We start from the raw sequence: 22283 nt of genomic DNA, 5'->3' as shown, positions 1-22283 counted from the left end.
ACCTTCTTAGGATAGTGCTTACCTAAGTAAACTTTTGCCTATCCTTCCATTTGACTAAACATTCATGTCTCACCAAATGCGTAGTTTGCTTCTTCTAAAAGTCTAATATCTTTTTAGGCTTGTGTGGCAAGGATGGCAACTCAATCAACTCTATTAAAACTTTGTTGTCGAATATGTAATCATCAACACTATTTAAAAAAATCCTTCTCACATGGAAGAATGGATGAACTCTACAGCCTTCAAGTAAAGATAGCTTGTTAGAAACTTCTTTAGCTTTTTTAATTATTATGAATGGTCCACAATATTGCGGCAACAATTTTGGAACTACCCACTCTTTAAGAATTTTGAACGATCAGGACCCTTTAGTAGACATTATCTCCTTCTTTGATGACAACTCGTCTATAGCTTTTCTCAACATAGATTTTAGCACGATCTTGTGCTCCTTTTACATTATCTTTTGCAATTTTCAACATATCATTAAGATCTTCAAAAAAAGCCTTTGCTTTTTGGACTTTTCCCTTCTCTAGTCCAATGGTCATGGGAACTCAAGGTTGAAACCCATACATTAACATGGACTAAAGAATTTATCCCAATGCTTTGAACTATTATAAATAAACTCTAATACAAGCAAACAGTCTTACCAATTAGTTTGCTTTTTTATTTATGTAGGCATGTAGCATATCTTCAAGGGTTTGGTTAACTCTGTGAATGGTTAGTTGAGCTCATACTTAATAATGTGTCCAATCTTTTGAATGTTGCTCACCAAAAATGACTATTCAAATTTGTATCATGATTGCTTACATCGTCAGCAAGAAGCCTATATCAGCAATAGGTGCAGTTGCATTCATGTCCCTTGATCTAGTATTGACTAGAGTAATATGATATATTGGAATGTGTTAATCTCCATGGGTGACGTAATGAATTAGGTATGTAACGCAGTCATACTCTTCCTCCAAAGGCATCAGATGTTCATGCAATACTTCCGTTATGTGTTCAAGTTCTACCCAGTCTTGCAACATTTCTTCCACCAAGACTTGGTTCATTGGTGTTATGCATGGAGGTGGTGGTTGAGGTCCTAGCACAGGTGGCCCTTAATGGCAAAGTTTAAGGCTTATAAGCTCCTTGATCTTGCTTGCTGATCCTACTGCATTGGGTTGTAAAGGTGGTGTTGGTAAAGTGAGCTGTGGTCTTGCTTTATAAGCAAGTTGTCTGGTCTTGGAAACCGACATTGTGATGTGCCATGATTACCCCAGTGGACACAATGTCTGTAGAATTGCATGTCTTTCCCTCAAACGAGGACATTCATTATTAGGATGATTTTGTGAACACACTCCACACCAAACATGATCTCTTCATGGGTATAAATGTGGTAGTGCTAGGCTCTCTGTGGGTACCGCTCCTGACCCTTTTTGGTTTAGTCTGGCCACTATTAATTCTGCCATCTTTTTGTGCTTATCAACGTCTTTAGGCTTTTTAGCAGATGATGTTCCAAACAAGGATGAGCCAATTACTGAGGGAGTTGGCAAGGTGTCTTCACGGTCCTTGTCCATCATGTTATCACTCAGTTTTATGGCTACCTTACTACCCAATTTGAATGATGTGGGTGAGAATAATAGATCATGAAGTTTCTTGCTTTTCAAACCAAGTAAGAACCTTGGCAACAATTGAGCATCATTTAGCTTTTCATGTGCCTTGCATTCGGGATTCAAGTGCTTAATCCTAGCAATATAATCCCTTATTGACAAGCTCTCTTGTACTACTTGGTAGAACTGGTTGATTGGACTCCATTTAGGACCGCTAGGAGCAAATCCTACTATAAAGGCTTTCTTTAATTCAGCCCAGCTGATCTTAGACTCTGGCTCCAATCCTCGGAACCATGGTCCTGCCTTTTCGTCAAGAGTAAGTCCAAAAGCATTTACTTTCTATAGATCACCAACATCGCCAAATGCTTCACAAAATTGCTCAAAAATTTCCGCATGGGAGATGGGATCAACTTCTCCTACGTACTTGGTAAGAAGCTTGCTGATGTCAATTGGTCTATTCCTGGATGCATGAGTATCTCTAGTAGTAGCTGGTGTTGCAGTATTGGGAGTAGGTGCCCCCCTTCCTAGTGCTTGCACTAAGACTCTCATAGCATCGTTTGTGACTACAATTTGTGATATGGGTGCTGGGTGGCAAATATACAGGTGGTGGGAATTGTGGACGATACTCAGGAGGGTATTATGGAGGATATGGACCATAAGATGCAGATGTTGTATACGGTCTTGGATTTGATGGAATTGGCATAGGAACTGGGGTTGGTCTAGTAGAGGGTATAAATCCTCTAGGCATTGGCATGCTAATTCTAGGCCTTGCTATGGTTGTCATCACGATTGGTCCTATTGGATTGATAGGAATTGATGATGTCAGTTGTGTTGATGGGAACATAGTTACAGGATGTACATGTATGGAGTCATATGCAAGATAGCTTGGTGTAGGCATATCTGCAGTCCTATATCTGCACAATACTACCAAATGAGAGATATCTTACCATATTTATCAAAATGATGCATAGTGCTTGATGTAAGCTTTGAGATGGTATACAACACCTGTGAGTAAAAATGTCAAGTGAGAACCCAAAAGTGTGAGTTATAGATTCAACACTGTTAATTCAGTTAAGTGTCAATTAACCCAACTTAAGGTTGTAAAGTAACCCAAAGGGTATGATAATTCCTATATGTATCTCAGTTATCATAGATTGAGAGGTGAGATTTAGGGGGAGAGGAAGAATGCTTCATCACACATAGAGGTGAGAGAGATGATGTGGCACAAACGTGTAATCCATCTTCTTGGCCAGTTGTGGGGATATGGCATCCTCTAGCCTTGCCCTCCTTCTTACCTTCAAATATGACTAGAGGGATAGGGTTTAACGATAACAAGACTGCATGCATGGCAGAATTTTGAGATGCGGGAGTCACCTTAGCTGCTGCGCGATGGTGGAAGCTGGTGCTTTGGTAGCCTTTTCGGCTTGCCACTTGGAACAATCCTTCTTGCCATGCCCAATGGTGTGGTAAAAGAAGCATCTATTCTTCTTCCGATACCGCTTCTGTTCATCAAGATGGAGGAAACCACCCGTGCTCTCGTTCAGTGTCTTTTTAGGCTTAGATTCTTTCTTACCTCTGAATGTGCCTTGATTGTCTTTGTTCACTTCTTTGTTGTCCTTTTGTTGTGCTCCTTTACCCACCTGGGGTGATGACTGGTGCCTGCAAGGGCTTTGCACTTGATAGGACCTAATTGGGCTTATCCCCATTCAGCATCATCTCTTGATTCTGTGTGAGGACTAGTGCTCGTTCGCAAGATTGCGGGTCAAAATTTCATACGGGGAAACAGATGTTTGGATGTAGACCTCGAATGAATTGCAAATGGTGTGACCCTAGGACATTGTGTCCAAGAGAGGGATATCAACCGATTACAACAAAGTGGTTGATTAGGGATGCAGCCCCTTATCAACTCATTGCAGGCCAGTTGTACAAAATGGGTAAGGACAAAATACTTCGAAAATGTGTCAGTGAAGATGACTTCATAGTCGTCTTAGAAGAAGCCCATTCAGGTATTGCAGGAGGTCATTTTGCAACGGATACCACTACAAGAAAAATATTACATGCCAGCTTATGGTGGCATGCGATGTTTAGCGATGCTGTAGAATTTGTTAAAAGATGTGACCCTTGACAAAGAGTGGCAAAACCGTAGAAATGGGACATAATGCCCTTACAAGCAATCCTATCTATTCAACATTTTGAGAAGTGGGGGATAGATTTCGTGGGTCCCATTAGTCCAGCTGCAAAGAACACACAAGTGCGATACATTATCGATGCTACGGATTACTTTACCAAGTGGGTAGAGGCTCGAGCAACAAAAAAGAATGATGCACGCTGGACAGCCAAGTTCTTGTATGAACAAGTAATCTCACGATTTGGATGTTCGCTGGAGTTGGTGAGTGATCGGCTCACACTTTATCAACGACGTCATCACAGTGTTGACCAGTGAATTCATGATAATCCATAGAAAGTCAACACCTTACTATCCAGGAGTTAATGGTCAGGCTGAAGACATTTTGTCTTATCATGACCAAGACAGTTGAAGCTAGTTGAACGGATTGGGAGCATAAGCTAACAACTGCTCTCTGGGCTTATAGGACAGCATACAAAGTTGCCACCAACTATACACCGTTCAATTTATCATTTGGTGTTGAGGCAGTAATGCCCATGCAATACCTTGTGCCAAGCTTGAGAGTAGCACTGAAGGAACGACTTACTGAAGAAGCCTTAGCCGAAACACTAGAGGACTTAGAACAGTTAGAGGAAATGCGCTTGCGTGCAGCTTATGGCATGAGAGTCAAAAAATTACAGTGCAAGCGATGGTTTGATCGAAACCTAAAGAACACGGATCTTCAAGAGGGTGAGCTTGCCCTATTGTTTAGTGTTTGTAACGAAAAACTTAAGTTGAAATATCAAGGCATGGGTCCTTATAAAGTAGTGGAGATAACGCTACAAGGAGCAATTAGAATTGCCATCTTGGATGGAGTGATAATCGACGGCTTCCTCAATGGAAGCAAACTTAAAAGGTTTTATGGTCCACTCACCCTAGAAGCCTTATAGGCTATCCATCGTGACCAAGAGAAAAAGAAATAGGAAAAATCTCTTAAACAAAAGGCTCAAGAGGAAGCCAAGAAACGGATAACAAAAAGTCAAAGAAACAAGAAAATGACCCTATACAAAGCAACCATACAAGGCAATGAATCCGTAGAAGAACATGTTATTGACGCTGCTAGATTGATGATTGAGTTACATGTTTCAAAGTCTTCATTTGTGAGTTGCGATGTGCTAATCGATCTAGGGGCAAGCAACAATTTCATCTCACAAGAGGTTTGGGAAAGCCTACCTCAGGTACCTCTCACCTCTATCTCTGCTTCAGTACATTCGACAAACAAAAATTTATGAAAAGTACTGGGATCGATAAGTTTGCCAATTAGCTTAAACAAACATGAGCTAACTTGTAAATTCCACGTGATGCCTACAGGTATGCTAGAAGAAAACATAGTACTTGGGTGGACTTGGTGCTACCAAGTCAATTGCCAAATTGATTGGAGAACCCGTACAACTACACTTACAAATGATGGCCGCATGTCGGTAATCGAGTTGATCAAAGAGGATGATCCATCTACCGCACAAGTACCAACACTAAAGCCAACAGCAGTCAGCATCCACAAAGGCATACATCAATCTGCTCCATCAAAAGTTCCAAAGACAACAAACAAAGTTTGGGTGAAAAAAGATCTATTAAAAGCCCAAGGGTATTATGAAGGTAACAATCAAGTATGGCTACCACGCAAACCTCATCATCCTAGCCAACCCCGAGGCCACACCTGCAAGCCCCATTACAACCGAAGAAGAACCTCTTTAGGACTAAGGAATATATCCACTCAATGGGTATACAAGGACCTCCTAAGGGCCCAAGGGTACTATTAGGGGAACACCTTAATATGGGTGCCAAAGGCTACTCCTCTAAATGTTCCAGCCACCCGAAATCCCTCCAACCGTCCTCCTCAACAAGCTATAATCCCAAGGATGCTTTGGAGACCCAAAGAAATTCAAACTCAAAAACAAGTAGTAGTCACATAAGAACCTAACCTGAAAAAAGGGTTAGTGGCACAAGAACCTATTGTACCTACAAAAACATGGAAGGCCAAAATCACAAAGGTAGCCACACAAGAACGTACCGTTGAGATTACACATTCCCAACATATGGAAGAAAACCCTTTTTGACATTTTGCATCATTTCAAGGGCTTCCAACTCAATAGCAATCATCAAGGGCTGTGGAAGTGCCACAAGAACCTAACCTGAAAAAAAGGTTAAAACCACAAGAAGCTTCCACACAACAATACAAGTCAGCTTGCATAGAGGCATCCCATTCACCTAGTGGATTTGTCGTCGCCCCATCTGCTAGGTTGACTAGCAGGCTGGTTGGTTGAATTTTCGGCTTTCCCCAGGCTTCCCAACATTGCCTCATGATAAGGCTTACTCCTACCCCTCCATCTAATATTGTCGTAGCTTTGTGGTTATGGTAAGATATAGGTATCACGGCATTAGTGTCCTCACCCTCAAAGTAGTGACCTAGCTTGTTGAATGGCACCTTAGGAAGAGGTTTCCCTTTTGATTGAGTACCATCATTGTGAAATGAGGGGGTTGACTCTGGAGATTTCTTGGCCTAGCCTTGGCCTCTTGGTGCAGGAAGCCACCCGTTCATCCAGTCAGAGAGGTCTCTCCAAAGGGTCGAACATCCTTGCAGTAATGTGGATATGGGCATTTGTACCTCAGTGGGCAGGAAGGTAGTGAGACTTGCTATGTCCCTTGGTCCTTCTGCTTGGCCCATTCCTTGTGATTCCGGCTCATCAAAGCCATAGAAGGACCTACCCATGAAATCAAGTTGGGAATTGGCTTCTTCTTCTTGAGCCTGGTCTACCTCGGACTCTAGGTTTAACTGTGATGTTACCCAGTTGTGGAGACTTGGCTACTTGGATGCAAGGAAAGCTGAACATCGACTTCACCGACAATATCTTCTCGCCAAAAAGTCAAGATTGGGTGAAGCGGCAAGTCAAGGACACATTCCAAAAGTACTCTTCATGGCTAACTTCCAAGTACAATTCAATTGTTTAAGCCATGATTGAGTCACATTGCATCATAGATAGGTTGTGTATAGCCTAGGATAGACTACATCCAGAGTCATTCAAGTGTCTATAGTCAGTCCATGTCATTTTTATTGTCTTACTTGAACCAAGATTTAGCACTCACCCATAATCATGTCAGGTCTAGACACACTTCTAGGGTCCAATCAACTCATAGGTGCCAGTCCTCGATAGTGCATCCACAAGTGCTATAGCATCACCCAAGCTAGAAAATCATATTGAATCAAGTCCAAAAGTGATTCTAGCTTCATTTCCAGTAAAAGTACATTCCAGAGCCCAAGTCAAGTGTCAGTCACTCACTTAGTTATAGTAGCGCGCTACTATACCGAGGAGCTCCAAAAGGTCAAAATAGGCCCCAAGTCAACCAATTGAGTCAATAAAGTTCATTTCAAGCAAAGTCAGGTTCTAGAGTCCAAGTCTAGTACCAAACAGGCCCTCCTTTATAGCAATGCATTGCTATAATAATACCTCAATCTGGTGTCAAAAAGTCCCCATCTCACTTGCGTCAGTCTTAGAAACCCTATATTTTGTCAACAATCATGTTCACAGGCAACTTCTTCCAGTGTGCTGCCTTAACATAGCGCAGTGCACTGATGTACCAATTTATCATATTGTGCATTGTTTCTACGAGGACCCAAATATTATCATTAGATTCCTCATCAATGCATATTGCCCCTCAGAATCATCTCCAGGTGGTACAAATAAACAGGCTGCTTCTATAGCTATAGCAGCAATCTAGCCCGAATGTGCACCTCAAAAGGATTTTCATGCAGTCACAAGGTCTCAAGGATTTTGACAAATGATTATTTTTCCAAGTGTAATGTTGAAATGATATCAACTCAAGGATCGGTGCCCTGGACAGCTACAGTGCTGCTGTACCCCGACAGGGAGTGATCAGTAAGAGTGCCACATCATCAATGAGGGGCTAAGGACGGTAAAAGCTTCATATCAAGGCTGAACAGATCAAACTAAAGCAAAAATGACAAGCGCGTTGCTATAGCATGGCAGCGCACTGCTTTAGAAACAGTACCCCTATAAAGAGGCGAGGATGCAGGATGCTGCTATAACATTTGCAGCCATACTCTACCAGATTCTCCCCAAAATTTATCCTTACTATTTCTAGATCCCAGAATACCCTCTTCCACCATCATTACAACCTACAGTGTCTCAGGACAGCGGTGACTCCGTTACCAGGCTGTTCAAGCAATATGACAAAGAAGGCAATCCTATTGCTGAAGAACCCGTTCCAGAACCATCTCAACCACCTGTGGTTGGAATGGAGAGCCAACCATTTTCCTCCCGCACACCTATAGTCACAATGCCAGGGAAGATTGAGGAGGAAGAACTTGAGGAAACACATGGTAGATAGCAGACAGAACAGCCAGAAGATCAGCCATAGGTTTCTTCCTATTCAGCAGCCCAAAGTTCTACCCGACCACCCAAGAAGAGACCACATTCAAAGCAAGAGGCTCCCACACCGTACACGAAATGCCAGCTAAGGAGAGAAACACATTCTCCCTTAGGCTCAGATTGGGTCAATGAGTTGGACGGCGTTGTCATTCATAGCAAGTTCACGACCGAGAAGCCGCAGGTTTTCAAGGTTATTTACCACAATGCAAATTGCTATAAAGAATTACAGGATCTAGATGTAGTGCCGCATCTCGAGAGCCAGGGGTTGTCCACACTTTGATGGAAACTACCTTGTTATTTGGACTTGAAAATGGTGTCACAGTTCATACATAACTACAATAGCCTGACAAACACTACAAGGATAAAAGGCCCAGAGGGACAGGTTAAAGAATTCACAATGGAGATTGACGCGGTTCGAAGTATTAGTGGACAGGCAAAAGCATAGAGGCGGGGTGCCGTTTGAGGATATTCTGAACCCGTCACTTGCATAGAGCCAGCTAATCACCACAACATATTAGCTCCGAGTTTTGTCGTGAGGTTATGCAAGCCGTAGTTATACAAAACCAATTGGGCAGATTATTTTTGTCAGGAAATTTGGACATTGTTGCAAAAGAGAACCCGTCACCTAATGTGGTCGAAGCTGGTGCACCGAGCGCTGGCCTACTGTGGTCCAAGTCCGAGACGTTAGTCCTACTCGATGCACGCAAGAAGTTGCTCGAGGATATGAACTCGAGCTTCCTCATGAAATAGATCCGCTCGAAGAAGGGGAGTTCGTTGCTACATTGTGTGCCTCTGTTGGTGTGAGGAAGAGCGCTTTGCAATGTGAGAATCGATGGAACCGTTTGTAGAAACCCTTCAAAGCCATCTCGGATTATGAAAGGGCGATTCCTTTTGGCCATGACTCCTTCTAGGCTGCTAAAGAGTACAAGGTCCTTGCTCTCGCCTAGAGTCTTTGATAAGGACCTATTTGCAGCAATGGAAGCAAGGTTCGGTCGCCAGCGCCAGGTCTCTCCTCGTTCATACCGCATAGGAGTTCATAGGTTTCTGTGCCTCGTGCCTTTGCTATAATGCTCTCATTTCCCTTTTGATGATCATGCATTTTTTTACTCAGGTTTGCTCATTCCTGCTTCCCTGCATACAGGCGATCTTCAACTTGAGAATACAGGGGATCTTCGGCCTGAGAATACTACCCCGTAGACTGACGACCGTGCTTCAGAAGACAAGTCGACTTGTGTGAGTAGCAACGATCATTAAGATGCAGCCCACCCACCTTCCAAACCGATGAAGACAAGTGGAAAAAGGCGTCATAGGAAAGGACGTATGAGTATAGTGAAGGAGTTTGAGGAGACCTCGCGGCAGCTCATAGGATGTTTTTAGAGCATGGATGGTGCCAGTACTGCGCTAGACAAAGAACGTTTGGACCTCGATAAGGACTTGGTGGAGATTACAAAGGAGCAATTCCTTGCGCTTGCATCGGGAGCGGGTCACCATAGAGAGAGAGAGAGCAACCTTGCATTGTTTGAGATTGCCACTACAATCAAACAATGGTCTACCAATGGGAATTAGTTGGTCTATCCTAATACCTTTATGTATTCAATTGGGCTCAATTTGCAATGTACCTGTACTTTTTTAGCAGCAAGTATGTATGCTGCAAGGAGTACACATACTTTTCACTAGTTTGGTGCTGTATTTGAGTGCTCCTGAATATTGTAATGTCATGATTTCGAAGTAAATAGTATGGGTTCATCCTCCAATTTGTATTGCAATGTCCCAACTTTGCTGTCGATTTTTACGCATGCAACATTATATGAATGCCTTATAAATTTGACTATATTGAGGGTTTGGATATAATGGTTTCATCTCTTCTCACCTTAGATTTAGATAAAATTTCTTTCCATTATATGCATTGTTAGGAATTATGGAAGTACATAGAAATAGCACTGACCGTCCATGCAGAGACAGGCTGCCTAGAAGGGGAGATGGCTTCAAGGATGAAGGAATTGGGCCAGCAAATGTTCTTCATGTCACTCCCTCTCCTTTAGGTCTTATGTCACATAGTGGAGACGTGGAAGATGACTACTATTTCCCATGTAGAATTTTGTTTGCTTCTTTTATACATAATGGATTCACATTCTCTCATTCATACATAATGTCTTTTTATCCTCAAGGACTGCCCATGCTTTAGTCTCTGAGAACCTTTCTTGTTAAGTGGCTTTACTTGTTGAGAAATCATTTCAGGTATCTTCTTGTAGGTCACCTTTGCTTTGCAATCCTGCTTGAACTTTTGTAGGTCTGTTCATGTGATCACCAACCCACTGTAGAAACTTATCCAAGACACAGAACTCTCGATCTCTTGTCCTATTCCTAAAAGATGTCAAAGCATTTCCAGTGGCGTTTCCCATATCCAAAGCCAACACAAGAGTATGAGAGAATGATGCAGAGAAATGTAAGAGATGATTTGGGTTCATATAGAGAGGAATTTAGAGAGATGATACTAGAAAGACCAACCGACTGTTAGCCAGCCAGCATTAGAAGAGGCCAACTTAAAGCAGAGAGATGGGCATGAGACGGATGGACTGAAAGGGGGTAGGTATAGGGGATGGGCATGAGAGTGATGGGCTGAAAATCGCGATGAATGAAAGGGTTAGGGTTTAAGGGATGGGCATGACTGTGAAATGGATGAGGGGTTGGATACAGGGGTTGGGCATGAGAGGGATGGGCTGAAAATCGATATGGATAAGGGTGTGGATATAGGGGTTGGGCAGGATGGGCTGAAAATCGATATGGATAAGGGCATGGATATAGGGGTTGGGCATGAGAGGGATGGGCTGAAAATTGAGATGAGGGGGTGGATATAAGGTTTGGGCACGAGAGGGATGGGCTGGAAATTGAGATGGATGAGGGGATGGGGGGGTAGAGGAGGGATGGGCTGAAAATTGAGATGTAGGAGGAGGTGGATATAAGGGATGGGGAGGTAGAGGTGGGATGGGCTGAAAATTGAGATGTATGAGGGGGTGGATATAAGGGATGGGGGGGGTTAGAGGTGGGATGGGCTGAAAATTGAGATGTAAGAGGGGGTCATGAGAGGGGTGTGAAGAGGGATGGGCTGAAAATAAAAGTAGTTCGAGGGGGTGGATCTAAGGGAAGGGGGGGTGACTGTAGGGGATGGAGAGGTAGTGGAGGGATGGGCTGAAAGGGGGTAGGTATAGGGGATGGGCATGAGAGGGATGGGCTGAAAATCGAGATGGACGAAGGGGTCAGGGTTTAGGGGATGGGCATGAGGGGGATGGGCTGAAAATTGAGGTGGATGAAGGGGTTAGGGTTTAGGGGATGGGGATGAGAGGGATGAGTAGCATATCGACATGGATGAGGGGGTGGATATAGGGGTTGGGCATGAGAGGGATGGGCTGAAAATTGAGCTGGATGAGGGGGTTGATATAATGGTTGGGCACAAGAGGGATGGGCTAAAAATTGAGATGGATGAGGGGGTTGATATAAAGCACAAGAGGGATGGGCTGAAAATCGAGATGGATGAGGGAATGGAGGGGTAGTGGAGGTATGGGGGGGTGGATTTAGGGGACATAGAGATAGTGGAGGGATGGGCTGAAAATTTCAGTTTAGAGAAGGGGTGGGTATAGAGGTTGGGCATGAGAGGAATGGGCTGAAAATGTAGATGGATGAGGGGGTGAGTATAGGGGATGGAGAGGTGGGTATAGTGTTTGGAGAGGTAGCGGAGGAATGGGGTGAAAATTTCAGTTTTGAGAGGGGGTGGGTATAGGTGATGGGCATGAGAGGGATGGGTTGAAAATTTGGATGAATGAGGGGGTGGATTTAAGGGATGGGGTGGTGGATATGGGGGATGGAGAGGTAGCCGAAAATTGATATGTGGGATAACGGTAGGGATATAGGAAGGGATATGTAGGGAGATAGAGGAAGGGGATATGTAGGGAGATGGGGAGGCATATGAGAGGATGGGGAGGGATATGAAAGGCATATGAGGGGATGGGGAGGCATATGAGAGGATGGGGAGGCATATGAGGGACACAACATGAGGAATATGAGAGGAGGGGGTGAGCATGAGGGATAGAGATAAAGGAATGGGCTGAATGTGGGTGATGTGGGGATATGTAGGAAGATAGAGGAAGGGGATATGTAGGGAGATGGGGAGGCATATGAGAGGATAGGAATCTTGTTCAATTAGGGTAAACAAAAATGCAGGATACTTTTATAATACCAGTTGCTTCTCTTCAAGGCACTTAGACCGATCGAACAGAAAGCCAACTGTTCCAAGCAAGGGGAGCCTGTCACTTGTGAGGTTGTAACTTTACATTTAAATGAGAAGTAGGTATTCACTAAGCTGTAGATATGCTATTCAATTCAAGCCAATATTGAAGGACACCAATGTACATGCTCTAAGTAACAGTTGGACCCAAAATAAAGGCTTGATCAGCATGCCAAGTATGCGTCATACACAGGACAGCATATCTGCTGTCATATAATGAACAAGAAAGCACCAAAGGTATGTGAGATGTACCACTTCCATAGACAGCATATTTGTGATGGCCGAAAGATGACCAAGTCAATAATCAATCAATGATGCATTCTTTGTTAGCCACTGTTTACTGTCTCTATTTGTAAAGCTATGCGTAGCAGCCCATTGTGAAACAGGAGGCACACCCACCTCCCTCAATCACAGCTTCTCATTTGCAACACAGGGGTCTGAAACATGAAAACCGCATGCCCATTGCTAGCACATGTCCACTAAAATTGTCTGATTACCACGAAATTTCCACATGAGATGATGAACTTGTATTACAGCCTGTTTGTCCACTCTTACGCACAACCTTGGCTCCTTGACGTCCCGAATATGGCACTCAATTGCAATGTCATGAGTTGGTCCGCTCTCCCCAAATTGAGCCTTCGTGTTGTACGTTTTGTTTCCAAAGAGATTTTCTTTCCTTGACAACAATGTGGCCATCATCAACGAGGGACCTATTCTGGTTTTCTTGAAAGCCTCCTTATGCATGTCGCCCAGTAGCAGAATGATCTCCTGCTCACAAACTATGGCTACATAAAACCCTTCTTAGCGGGACCACAGACGTATTTGGAAGAAGAGAGATCCTAAAATACTTCCATTCTCTTTCCCTCAACGTGTATACTCTTTGAGCCTTGCTTCTTCCAGAAAAGCCATGGTCTCATGTCAATTTTACAAACATACTGATTTGATGCATCGTCTATGCCTACACTGAAACCCTGCCCCAGGAGGCTTTTACACCAAGTAATAGACACGGACTAGCAAGATCCTTTACCTTCACTTGGTATAGGCACATAACTGAATTCTGAGAAGTCCGAACACTTCCTCAGAGGTCGGAACGTGGACTTCCATGTTCCCCGAAACATGATGGGAAGGATTTAGGCATAATGTAACCACCGTTCGTTACTTCACCTTCGCAATCTTAGAACCTTCGTGACTACTACTCCCCATATAGAATTTTGTTTGTTTCTTTTATACATAACTCTCATTACATAGTGTCCCATTCCCATTCCCGTAAAGAGAAAAACAAAAACATGCTTTATAGGCCTTCATTAAAACCATAATCCATCTCAACCCAAGAGGTAAATTGATATGAAGAATAAGAATGTGGATTTCTAATACAATGACCATATTTTGGAAATACAAAAAACATGATCTTACCATGCAAACATTTCCCTCATATGTGAGATACAAAGCATGAGCAGTGTACAAAGCATGAGCAGGGACTGATTTACTCAACATAGGTAGCTAAGGCGTCCCGCTGAGCCAAGGCACGGAGACGACGAGCACGAGCACTAGTGGTTCTGGGAGGGACATGTGGTTGTGGTGGACATGGTGGCAGAACCATAAGCGTGTCCTTGACATCTGGCAGCTCTCCCACCATTATGAGCATGTCGTGCAAGATGCAACAAGCGACAATACACCTTGACACCAACTTGGGCTTCGGGTTGAGAGTTTTGTTGTTCAAGTATTGCCATGTCATCTTCAAACGCCCAAATGCATGCTCTACAACAATACGGGTGGAGGAGAGTTTGAAGTTTAAGCGATGGTGGTGGGCAGTTTGTGGGTTCTTATATGGAATGAAAAATCAAAGTCGGAACATGTATTTGCCATCACCTAGAGGCTAGGATGTACTCTCGAATGCGGAACTCACCATCAACAAACTCAAGACCGTTGAGCAATTTGCCTTGCTCAACAAGTTGATAGAAAGGCGAGTTACTAAATATCCTTTGGTCGTTTGAGGACCCAGGCCACCCTGCAAACACATCAAGGAAGCGCATATCCATGTCTACAATAGCTTGAAGACACATGGAGTACCTCTTGTTGCAATCATACCAATCTGGACCTGCCTCATCTGCTGGGTAGTCAATCTGGACATGGGTGACATTCACTGCTCCGCAACAGTTGAGGAATCCCTGTTGTAGTCGGAATGCTTGCTTGACCTTGGCATTGGAATTGGTATTGGTCGGCCAAGCAATAAAAAGAGGACGATGAGACAACAAGGCCGTCACAAACTTGTGGGTGATCTTTGTGATTGTGGATTTGCCCAAGCCAAAATGCTCACTAATCTCCACAATGTGTGTCCCGCAGGCTAGACGAAGAAGACCCACTGGAACTTGCTTCTCGATGGAGATGAGACGAGCACTTATGGAAGCGAGAGATGTAGGAATGTCCCCATGTTGCAAGTCTTCCTGTAAAAGACAACATAAGTTCTCGAACAAGGAGATGGGCAGACAGAAAATCTCGCGGGAGCGGACATCGTCTCCTCGTGTGAACTGTATGTAATGGTTCCATCACTGTAGTGATCGAGGCTTGACGTAGAAATCCAAAATTGTTTGCACGGCCCCTCGCTGGGAGATAAGATCCATGAGGTGGAGCCTCGTGAGATCATGGATGATTGTCATGAGCAAGGGAGCACGATCTGCATATGTTCTCTTAGCAGCTTGACAGCGACGACGCAATCCTGGAAGAGACTCTATACATGAGAGGCCATATACTGCCTCATGTCGATGACAAAACATGGCTTGAAGGGCAAGCATCATGGCGAGCAAGAGTGTTATGACAGTGGAACGGTGGGGCATTGCGAAGAGGAGGGGGTAGGGGTGGCATAGGCATTGGAATGGGAAAAGTAGATGCGTTGCGATGTATACAGATGAGGAGAAGCCCGACTGCTCTCACGGCTGGCTAAACGGTTGTGTGCAGGAATGATCTCATGGGTGCTTGCACGTTTTAGTAGCTGGGAGAACAAGACAGCGTGAGGAAATACTCAAGACACAACGTGAAGGAGCAGGAGGGGAAGAAGAGAGCTTCATCGTGGATGTTGAACAGAGAAGGGAGAATGCAGCACGAGCCTGGTTGCTGAAGAGAGGAAGGAGGGCGCATGGTTTGTTTGGGCGTGGGTAAGAATTCAAATGTTGGGGAGAAGAGATGGAGCAGGTTTCGCGGGCTAATTCGAAGTTTTAGCCAAGTGGGTCAAGTTGGGTGAAACACTTGATCGGGAGGGTTCGGAGGTGGTTTGCAGAGTCCTTTCACCTCGCGTGGTTGGGCAACATTGAGCTAGGCGAGTACCAGGGTTCGCCATCGTGAAGCTGCTTCGCCTTCACCGAATCCGAGGGAGCACGTGACAACCCTCTTGCCCTTTCTATTCCATGTTAGACAAAAATGTCAAAACAAGGTTACACAGTCTTTCAGAGATGTGGAATGGCAAGTTCGGCCTTTAAGCATTTGTTTTTACAAATATTGCTTAGTATATAGCTAGACATGTGTAGTTGTGAGAGGACGGAACAAAGTAGACAAGCTAGATGTTTAAGAGCCCACGCAACATGAGACCTCATTGGAGCTTTTCTGTGTGCACTAAATCTCGCCGCCTCAGGCGTCTCACTTCAAAACGAAGAGGGAGCAGTTGCTTGGTTCCTGTGTGGCCCGTTGAACCACAGAACCTTCAAACACTACCGGGATACTATCACATCATCCTGGGCTAGCTGATTGTGGCAAACTATAGTAATCGCCCAAGTCGACAAGCGTAGCACGAACTATTTCTCTGAGATACCCAGTTAAAATATTATCGGTTATATATTTCTATACTCGGGTCTTTCAAATATTTACTTTGAACTTGGATGAGTTACTTCTTTAAGACTTGAATTTTATATGGTGTGTCCTTTGTCCAAGTTTCTTCTAACACCGCTTCACAAGTACTACGACATTGCAAACAAGGAATTCATGTTGGAAAAAATCATGGTTGTTGTAAGCGATGCCACTGTGGATTACATGGGACTCGATGAAAGTGCGAGAGAGAAATGGTTACTAGGCGTCGTAAACTTAGCTGGTAATACAGACTTTGATGCCAGGTTCGTGGCATGTTTTGTTCAAACATGCAAGCCTAGAAAAGGATCACGAAAACGTTTAATGCATCGTGCCCCCATCTGTGGAATAGAAACAACATCCTTCAACCATACTACAACCTATGGCAGGCTTGAAAGAGAAAGGAGATCTCCAAAAAACCCATACGCTGAAACAACGTACAGTGATATCCTCTCTTTTTTTTTTGGTTTCTCATGTATTTCCTTCAAAGCCCACTAGCTAGGAATCATAACAAAGACCAGTAACAGAGGGAAAGAAAAACATGGGACAAAAACATACTAATCATAGTACTAAGCTACCATGCTGAAAACTCTCTTCACTCTCTGTGTAGTACAGCCCATATCTGCAGCAGCTCATCGTTCTGTTCCTTTGCTGGCCACGACCTAAAGAGCCACTTGTATTGGCTGAGGCTATCTGTTGGATCTCCACATCCCATCTAGTATATTTCTTAGTACAAATTTCCATTCTAATTTTCCATATACAGTGATATCTTTACATGTGCGAGGAAATCAAGGTTTTTTGGAAGCTGCCGGTTGGCCTTACTGAATGCGCCAGCCAGCAAGTTTGTTGGCGTTGTCAGCATCAGCCTTGGAGATCGCGGGGTGGAAGAACTGTATAATTGTTGTACTGCCGTTGACAGTCTCCAATATTTGCGTTGCTGTGGCGCGAATGGAGCTGCCTTTGAAGCCAAGGTCGAAGTAGACGACGCGTCGGCGCGAGTTGGAAGTCACACGGCTCGCACCGCCTCCACCATGGGAAGCAGCTGTTGGCGTAAGGCCGAGTGCTGGTATGTCCCTGGCAACGTGAATGGTCCATTCAAAGCCGTTCTCGGCAATCCAGTGCTTGGCAGCCTTGTTTGCGTCTGCCGCGCTCCTGACTGCGTCTTTGAGGGCCTGCGGGGCATTGTTGAGAGTGTCAGAGGCGACTACGTAGCGCCCATCTCGCCATCGTCTGAAGGTGTTGGAATCGGGTTCCTCTTTGTACATGTCTTTCTGGTCTTTCCCTTCGTAGTGCCAGGTCCCGTCTGTGTGTCGCTCGAACCATTCGATGGTCTCTTTCCACTCGAGATCCGGGCAGTCGATTCCTTCGCCGGACAAGGCGCCCGCCTTGCGCTTGCTCACTTTCACCCTGGCGTTTAGGTCGAATTGGTGCCCAATTTGGCTGCTCTCGGCGGGCTTCTGCTCCACATTCGCGATGTTAACCGCTAAGATGGTCATTTCCGCCTTCCCTACCATGTTGAAGAGTCGAAGGTAGGTCGATCTTATCACCAACAAAGCTGCTGGAAGTCTTGAATTCTGCAAACCTCACAGATGCGGGGGGAAATGATTGTGACATTACAGAAATGTGAAGCAGGCTCATGACTTATATATACAAGTGCGATTGAATTGGCGATTTTTCAAAGCTCGTGACTTATAGCGATTACAGATGCCATGTGGACTTATAGCGATTTAAGGTGACAAAATTTTCAAAGATGTCTTGTGGGCCTGTGGCTCCGTACTGGTGAAAAGTTAACGGATATGGATACCTGAAAGTGTGCCAGCGCGAAAAGTATAATCTCCAAAAATAAACCTGTCACGTACACGTTCACGGTAAATAATAGCTCTTAAAATTGGAGATAGATTTCCATTAATTTGGAGGTTTTAACCTAAATTATTTCAAAAAATTTGAAGGTTTTTTCACCTCCAATGTTTTTTTCATCCAGTCAAAATCAAATTTCTTCCGTTCACTTAACACTAAACTCGGGTTTTTCGGTTACAACTGATGACACCTTCCTCTCATGAGTCGTCTAGTAGGTGGGAAGACGTCACACAAGAAGTTTCCATTACACATTTTCCCACTACTTTGCCAATGACGACAACATCATCATGATCTTCTGGTGCCCATAGAGACGAGGCTCCCATTGACTCCCATACCTACAATGTGACGCCCATAGTGCTTATTGCTTAATGTGTTTTCAAGTATTATTCCTTATGCTTATTCTAATTTTTATATATTCTTTGCATTGAATTTCGTTACATTAGTTGTACTTTTACTAGTCTCCTTGCTAATACCATCTCATTTTTGCCTTTCTAATACCATGGGCACCATTTTGCCTTTCTAATCGCGGCCAATATTGTCAGCTCGTCTTGGGAGGTTCTAGCGAGCATTGCAGCCTGGCATATCTGGAGAGCCAGATGCACAGAGGCTATGGAGGGTACTCAGGTTCATCCCTCGCACACATTGGCTAGTATCTGGACAGACATCGTACATACTTTGATGGCCGTATGGACGGGTATGCAGGGGGACTCCCGTGCAGCCTCAGCTAGGAGGGCTTCTTTCTTCAGGGAATGAAAGGATTCTCCTTTCTTCTCTGAAACTACTACAGGGTTGAGATGGCACTTTCAGCCTCAGCCTTGGTTGTTTTCCACCTCACTCTGAGGGATTTTTTATTTATCCTCATGATTTCATGATGTATTCCGCTTTGAGCTTGCTCTCGCGGGTTTTTTTCTTACTTAATAGAAGTCTTTTTCTTGGAAAAAAAAAAAAATATTGTCAGTCTCTTCACACTTGAGGAGGTCACTATATGAAAACCACATATGTCCTCCCTTCACACTCGAGGAGGTCACTATATGAAAACCCACTATTTTATTCTAGGTTTAGATATAATATAAATCATGGTAGATGTGAGGGGGAGAATAGAACCTCAAGGTGGATGGAAGGGCAACATGACTGTAAAGAGATATGCATAAGATAAACAAGATCTTCTCCAATCAAATACGTATATTTTATAGCCACTTGGACTTCTTCCTTTGCATCATTGCTTAGGTCATTTTCTCATAATATGTGAACCACGTCTTGCCACACATATGGCTCCAAATATGTCCACATCTCACTATTCTTCTCCACAACATATTTTTCATCCTTAGACCACTCTCAACTAGCACTCTCATATTTGTTGCACATACTTGGATAATGCTTGATCTCCAACACTCCCCCTCAAGCATTGCGTAAAAGTTTGCTTAAGGAGTTGGCAAGGGTAAGAAAGCAGAAGAGACATTTGCAAGGAAAGATGAGTTCTCCTCTTTGGAAAAGAAGCAAATTTCAAGCATGCGCATTGCTTGGAGCAGAGGCAAATATAGCTATTGAGAGGAAAGAACTAAATTAGAAAATTAACGATCATGAGGTGGAAAAGAGAAGAGGATGAGAGACTCATGGGGATAGATCATGGGAGAGTGTCTGTGGCTTTGATACGTACCATGATAGAAATCATGGTAGACGTGAGGGGGAGAATAGAACCTCAAGGTGGATGGAAGGGCAACATGACTGTAACTCCACGAATTTAAAAAACCCCTTCTACTGAACTCACGTGCTATCTTACATAATTTTGAGTGGCCTTCTCGAGCCTCCACAAAACAAATTTAACCATCTTCCAGCATGACTTTCGTGGTTTGGAGTCCAAGAGACCAAGAAGGTTTAATGAACCAAGAGATAGCTGGACTCCCTCGAAGTTTAGGAGCTTAACGTGGGACATTTCAACACTGTTTGAATGCAAGCAACAAAGGAAGGCACGATGAGATTCTAGAATCAACTAGAGATTTGGCACTTATCTTCAGTCAGCGTGACATGTGGTTTTAAATTCAAGGAAAAAAGGAACGTTCGATGAGTTTCGAGGGAGCATGAGCCAAGATCGCACATGTATAGAAAAAATAGGTGCCCACACCAAGAGGATAGATTGTGATGGCTATGTGAATGAGACCACAAGGTGAAGGAGCAATCCAACCAATCGGAGACTAACGGAGGGGATAGGAACAGGATAGGAGATGCCCAAATACTCACGTGAGCTAATTACTTCAGTCATCTTACAATTGAAACCAGGCCCTTAGTTGTAAAATAGAAATGTACCGACGCTTTTTGCACTTAATTAAAATTAGAGTTAAAGATGTCGATAATAAGCGTTGAAAATGGGCCAAACCCTTGTAGTGACTTGCGAAGATGATGCCATGTGAGGTCACGAGGGATTCGGATGATGAAACTTGCAGGGAGCAAGGAGAATGTAAACCGTGGTCATAAGGGGGGGAGAGAGAGAGAGAGAGAGTGCAAGACAAAAGCACCTACCCAAGAGAAACAATAATAGCCTCCAACAAGAAACCAAAGTTCCAAAAAGGGACGCCAACTCGTCAACTTACATTGGGTGCAAGACAAAAGCAGCTACCCAAGAGAAACAAGAACAACCTACAACACCGGTCAATAGTATTATCAAAGAGAAGGACATCGTCAACATGACCAGCCCTATGGAGAAAAGGGAACCAACTGAGATAAGAGGGAGAGAATGCACCAAAAATACCGAGAAAGAAGGTAACAACAATTAATACAGCAGGAAGGATTCTACGAGCTAAGTCAAGATGGTAGGGAATAAGACATGTGGTGAGTATAACACCATCGGGTTGCGAATAAAGCTGTCGAGAGAGTTGTGGATAGGCAGTGAAGCACTACTAAGAGAAACAAAGGAAGGGTACAACAATTGGATCAAGATAGCCGCTTATAAGTAGTGGTGGAGGAGGATGCATAATGTTCTTGGTAGCAGTAGGGAGAAAAATACATGATTCATGATTCAGGAGGATGGTTTATGATGATGGTTATTTAATTGCACTAAAAAAATACATGCGCCATAGGCTAAAAGGGAACTTATGGGTGGATGCACGCTACAGTGTATACTATTTTTAGCAAAAAATGGAGAAGTTCTAAGACAACATCCAATACTAACTAGTATAGTAGTGTTGCGTAGAATGAAAAGTCCTCTCCCGTAGATTGTGGAAACAATTGACAAACATGTCAGAATGAGGAAACTAAATCCCCCACAGAACAAAGATTTTTTGTATCGCCTCCAGTAAATGGTAGTATATCTTTGTGTGCAATCTCTCTTGTTGTCTCTCCAGTTGTCTTGCACGATCCTCTCTCTCTTGTCATCTTGCATTCGTCCTTTCCTTGTCCCTCCCTCGTTCCCTACCTCTCTTGCCTATCCTTTTGTCTCTTAGGCTTCCTCATCGTGTTGTCTTGCAGGCTTTTGTTATCTGGAGGTCTCATTATCTTGCATATGTCCCTACCTCGCTCCCAACCTATCTCCAGGCTCTCTGTCTCTCTGTCTCTCTCTCTCTCTCATAGGTGAAGGACACATGTTTTTTTATTTGAATTGATCGCAAAGGTCGATATTACGGAATACATGCATGCTTATGTCAATGTTAATTCTTGGTATCCATTGATGAACTCCCTTATTTGCATGCAGGATAGAGCATTGAAGAGTAGCCATGGATGATTCAATTTTAAATGCAATGGAAGCTGAAGTTGTTCTTAACAATGTCGTCCCTTGAGCCCAGATAACTAACATAGATGTGCTAAGTGAAAATGAAAAACTACTCCGAAAGGAGCATGCAACACTTGCCATTCACAATTGTGCAACATTTCAAGAAAGCGACCAGAAACCTTGAGTGCGAAGGCAGACATTTTGACCAGGATTCCACGACATCCATAAGTGAAAGAGGTGGTGAAAGAGACAAAATTTCCAAATGAGTCATTATCAATTGCGATTGTTAATAACTTGAAGGCATCCCTGGGTGTTGTCAAAGGAGTGCAAAGTGCGTATAAGTTGACTGCTAAGATCAGAGCGGCGCTCCACATGGTTGCCAACAAATAGGTGGGAAAACCATTTAGTTACACCAAGATGGCTAAAGCCCTTGGTATTCAACCACGCAATTTTAAGAAGCATTGTGTGAACA

The 22283-nt window shown here is 43.8% G+C and overlaps 2 protein-coding genes, 1 long non-coding RNA gene and 1 pseudogene across 3 annotated transcripts; 2 read left to right on the top strand and 2 right to left on the bottom strand.

Moving 5' to 3' along the window:
- The first annotated feature begins 4238 nt into the window (after nt 1–4238).
- LOC147879954 (uncharacterized) lies at nt 4239–4637 on the top strand. The gene has a single exon (XM_087371625.1). The coding sequence runs from the start codon at nt 4239–4241 to the stop codon at nt 4635–4637; it is 399 nt and encodes a 132-aa protein (XP_087227751.1).
- Nucleotides 4638–8312: 3675 nt separating this feature from the next.
- On the top strand, nt 8313–9875 carry LOC147879953 (uncharacterized). The gene is made up of 2 exons (XR_015540689.1): nt 8313–9140; nt 9277–9875. It is a non-coding gene; the product is annotated as an uncharacterized LOC147879953 (long non-coding RNA).
- Nucleotides 9876–12714: 2839 nt separating this feature from the next.
- On the bottom strand, nt 12715–13555 carry LOC147879952 (uncharacterized; annotated as a pseudogene).
- Nucleotides 13556–16783: 3228 nt separating this feature from the next.
- Nucleotides 16784–17837, bottom strand: LOC147879951 (uncharacterized). The gene has a single exon (XM_087372135.1). The coding sequence runs from the start codon at nt 17763–17765 to the stop codon at nt 17070–17072; it is 696 nt and encodes a 231-aa protein (XP_087228261.1). The 5' UTR covers nt 17766–17837; the 3' UTR covers nt 16784–17069.
- Between the last annotated feature and the right edge of the window lie 4446 nt (nt 17838–22283).

Source organism: Dipteris shenzhenensis, chromosome 33, assembly GCF_047967505.1.
Source record: "Dipteris shenzhenensis isolate YYH24624 ecotype China chromosome 33, Dip_SZ_1.0, whole genome shotgun sequence".
Lineage (NCBI taxonomy): Eukaryota > Viridiplantae > Streptophyta > Polypodiopsida > Gleicheniales > Dipteridaceae > Dipteris > Dipteris shenzhenensis.
Note: the sequence above shows the minus strand (reverse complement) of the source record. Positions and strands in the feature narration are given on the sequence as shown.

What these genes read in the sequence shown, in the direction of transcription:
- LOC147879954 (XM_087371625.1), top strand. Translation starts at nt 4,239, where the DNA reads ATGCCCATGCAATACCTTGTGCCAAGCTTGAGAGTAGCACTGAAGGAA.
- LOC147879951 (XM_087372135.1), bottom strand. Translation starts at nt 17,765, where the DNA reads ATGGTAGGGAAGGCGGAAATGACCATCTTAGCGGTTAACATCGCGAAT.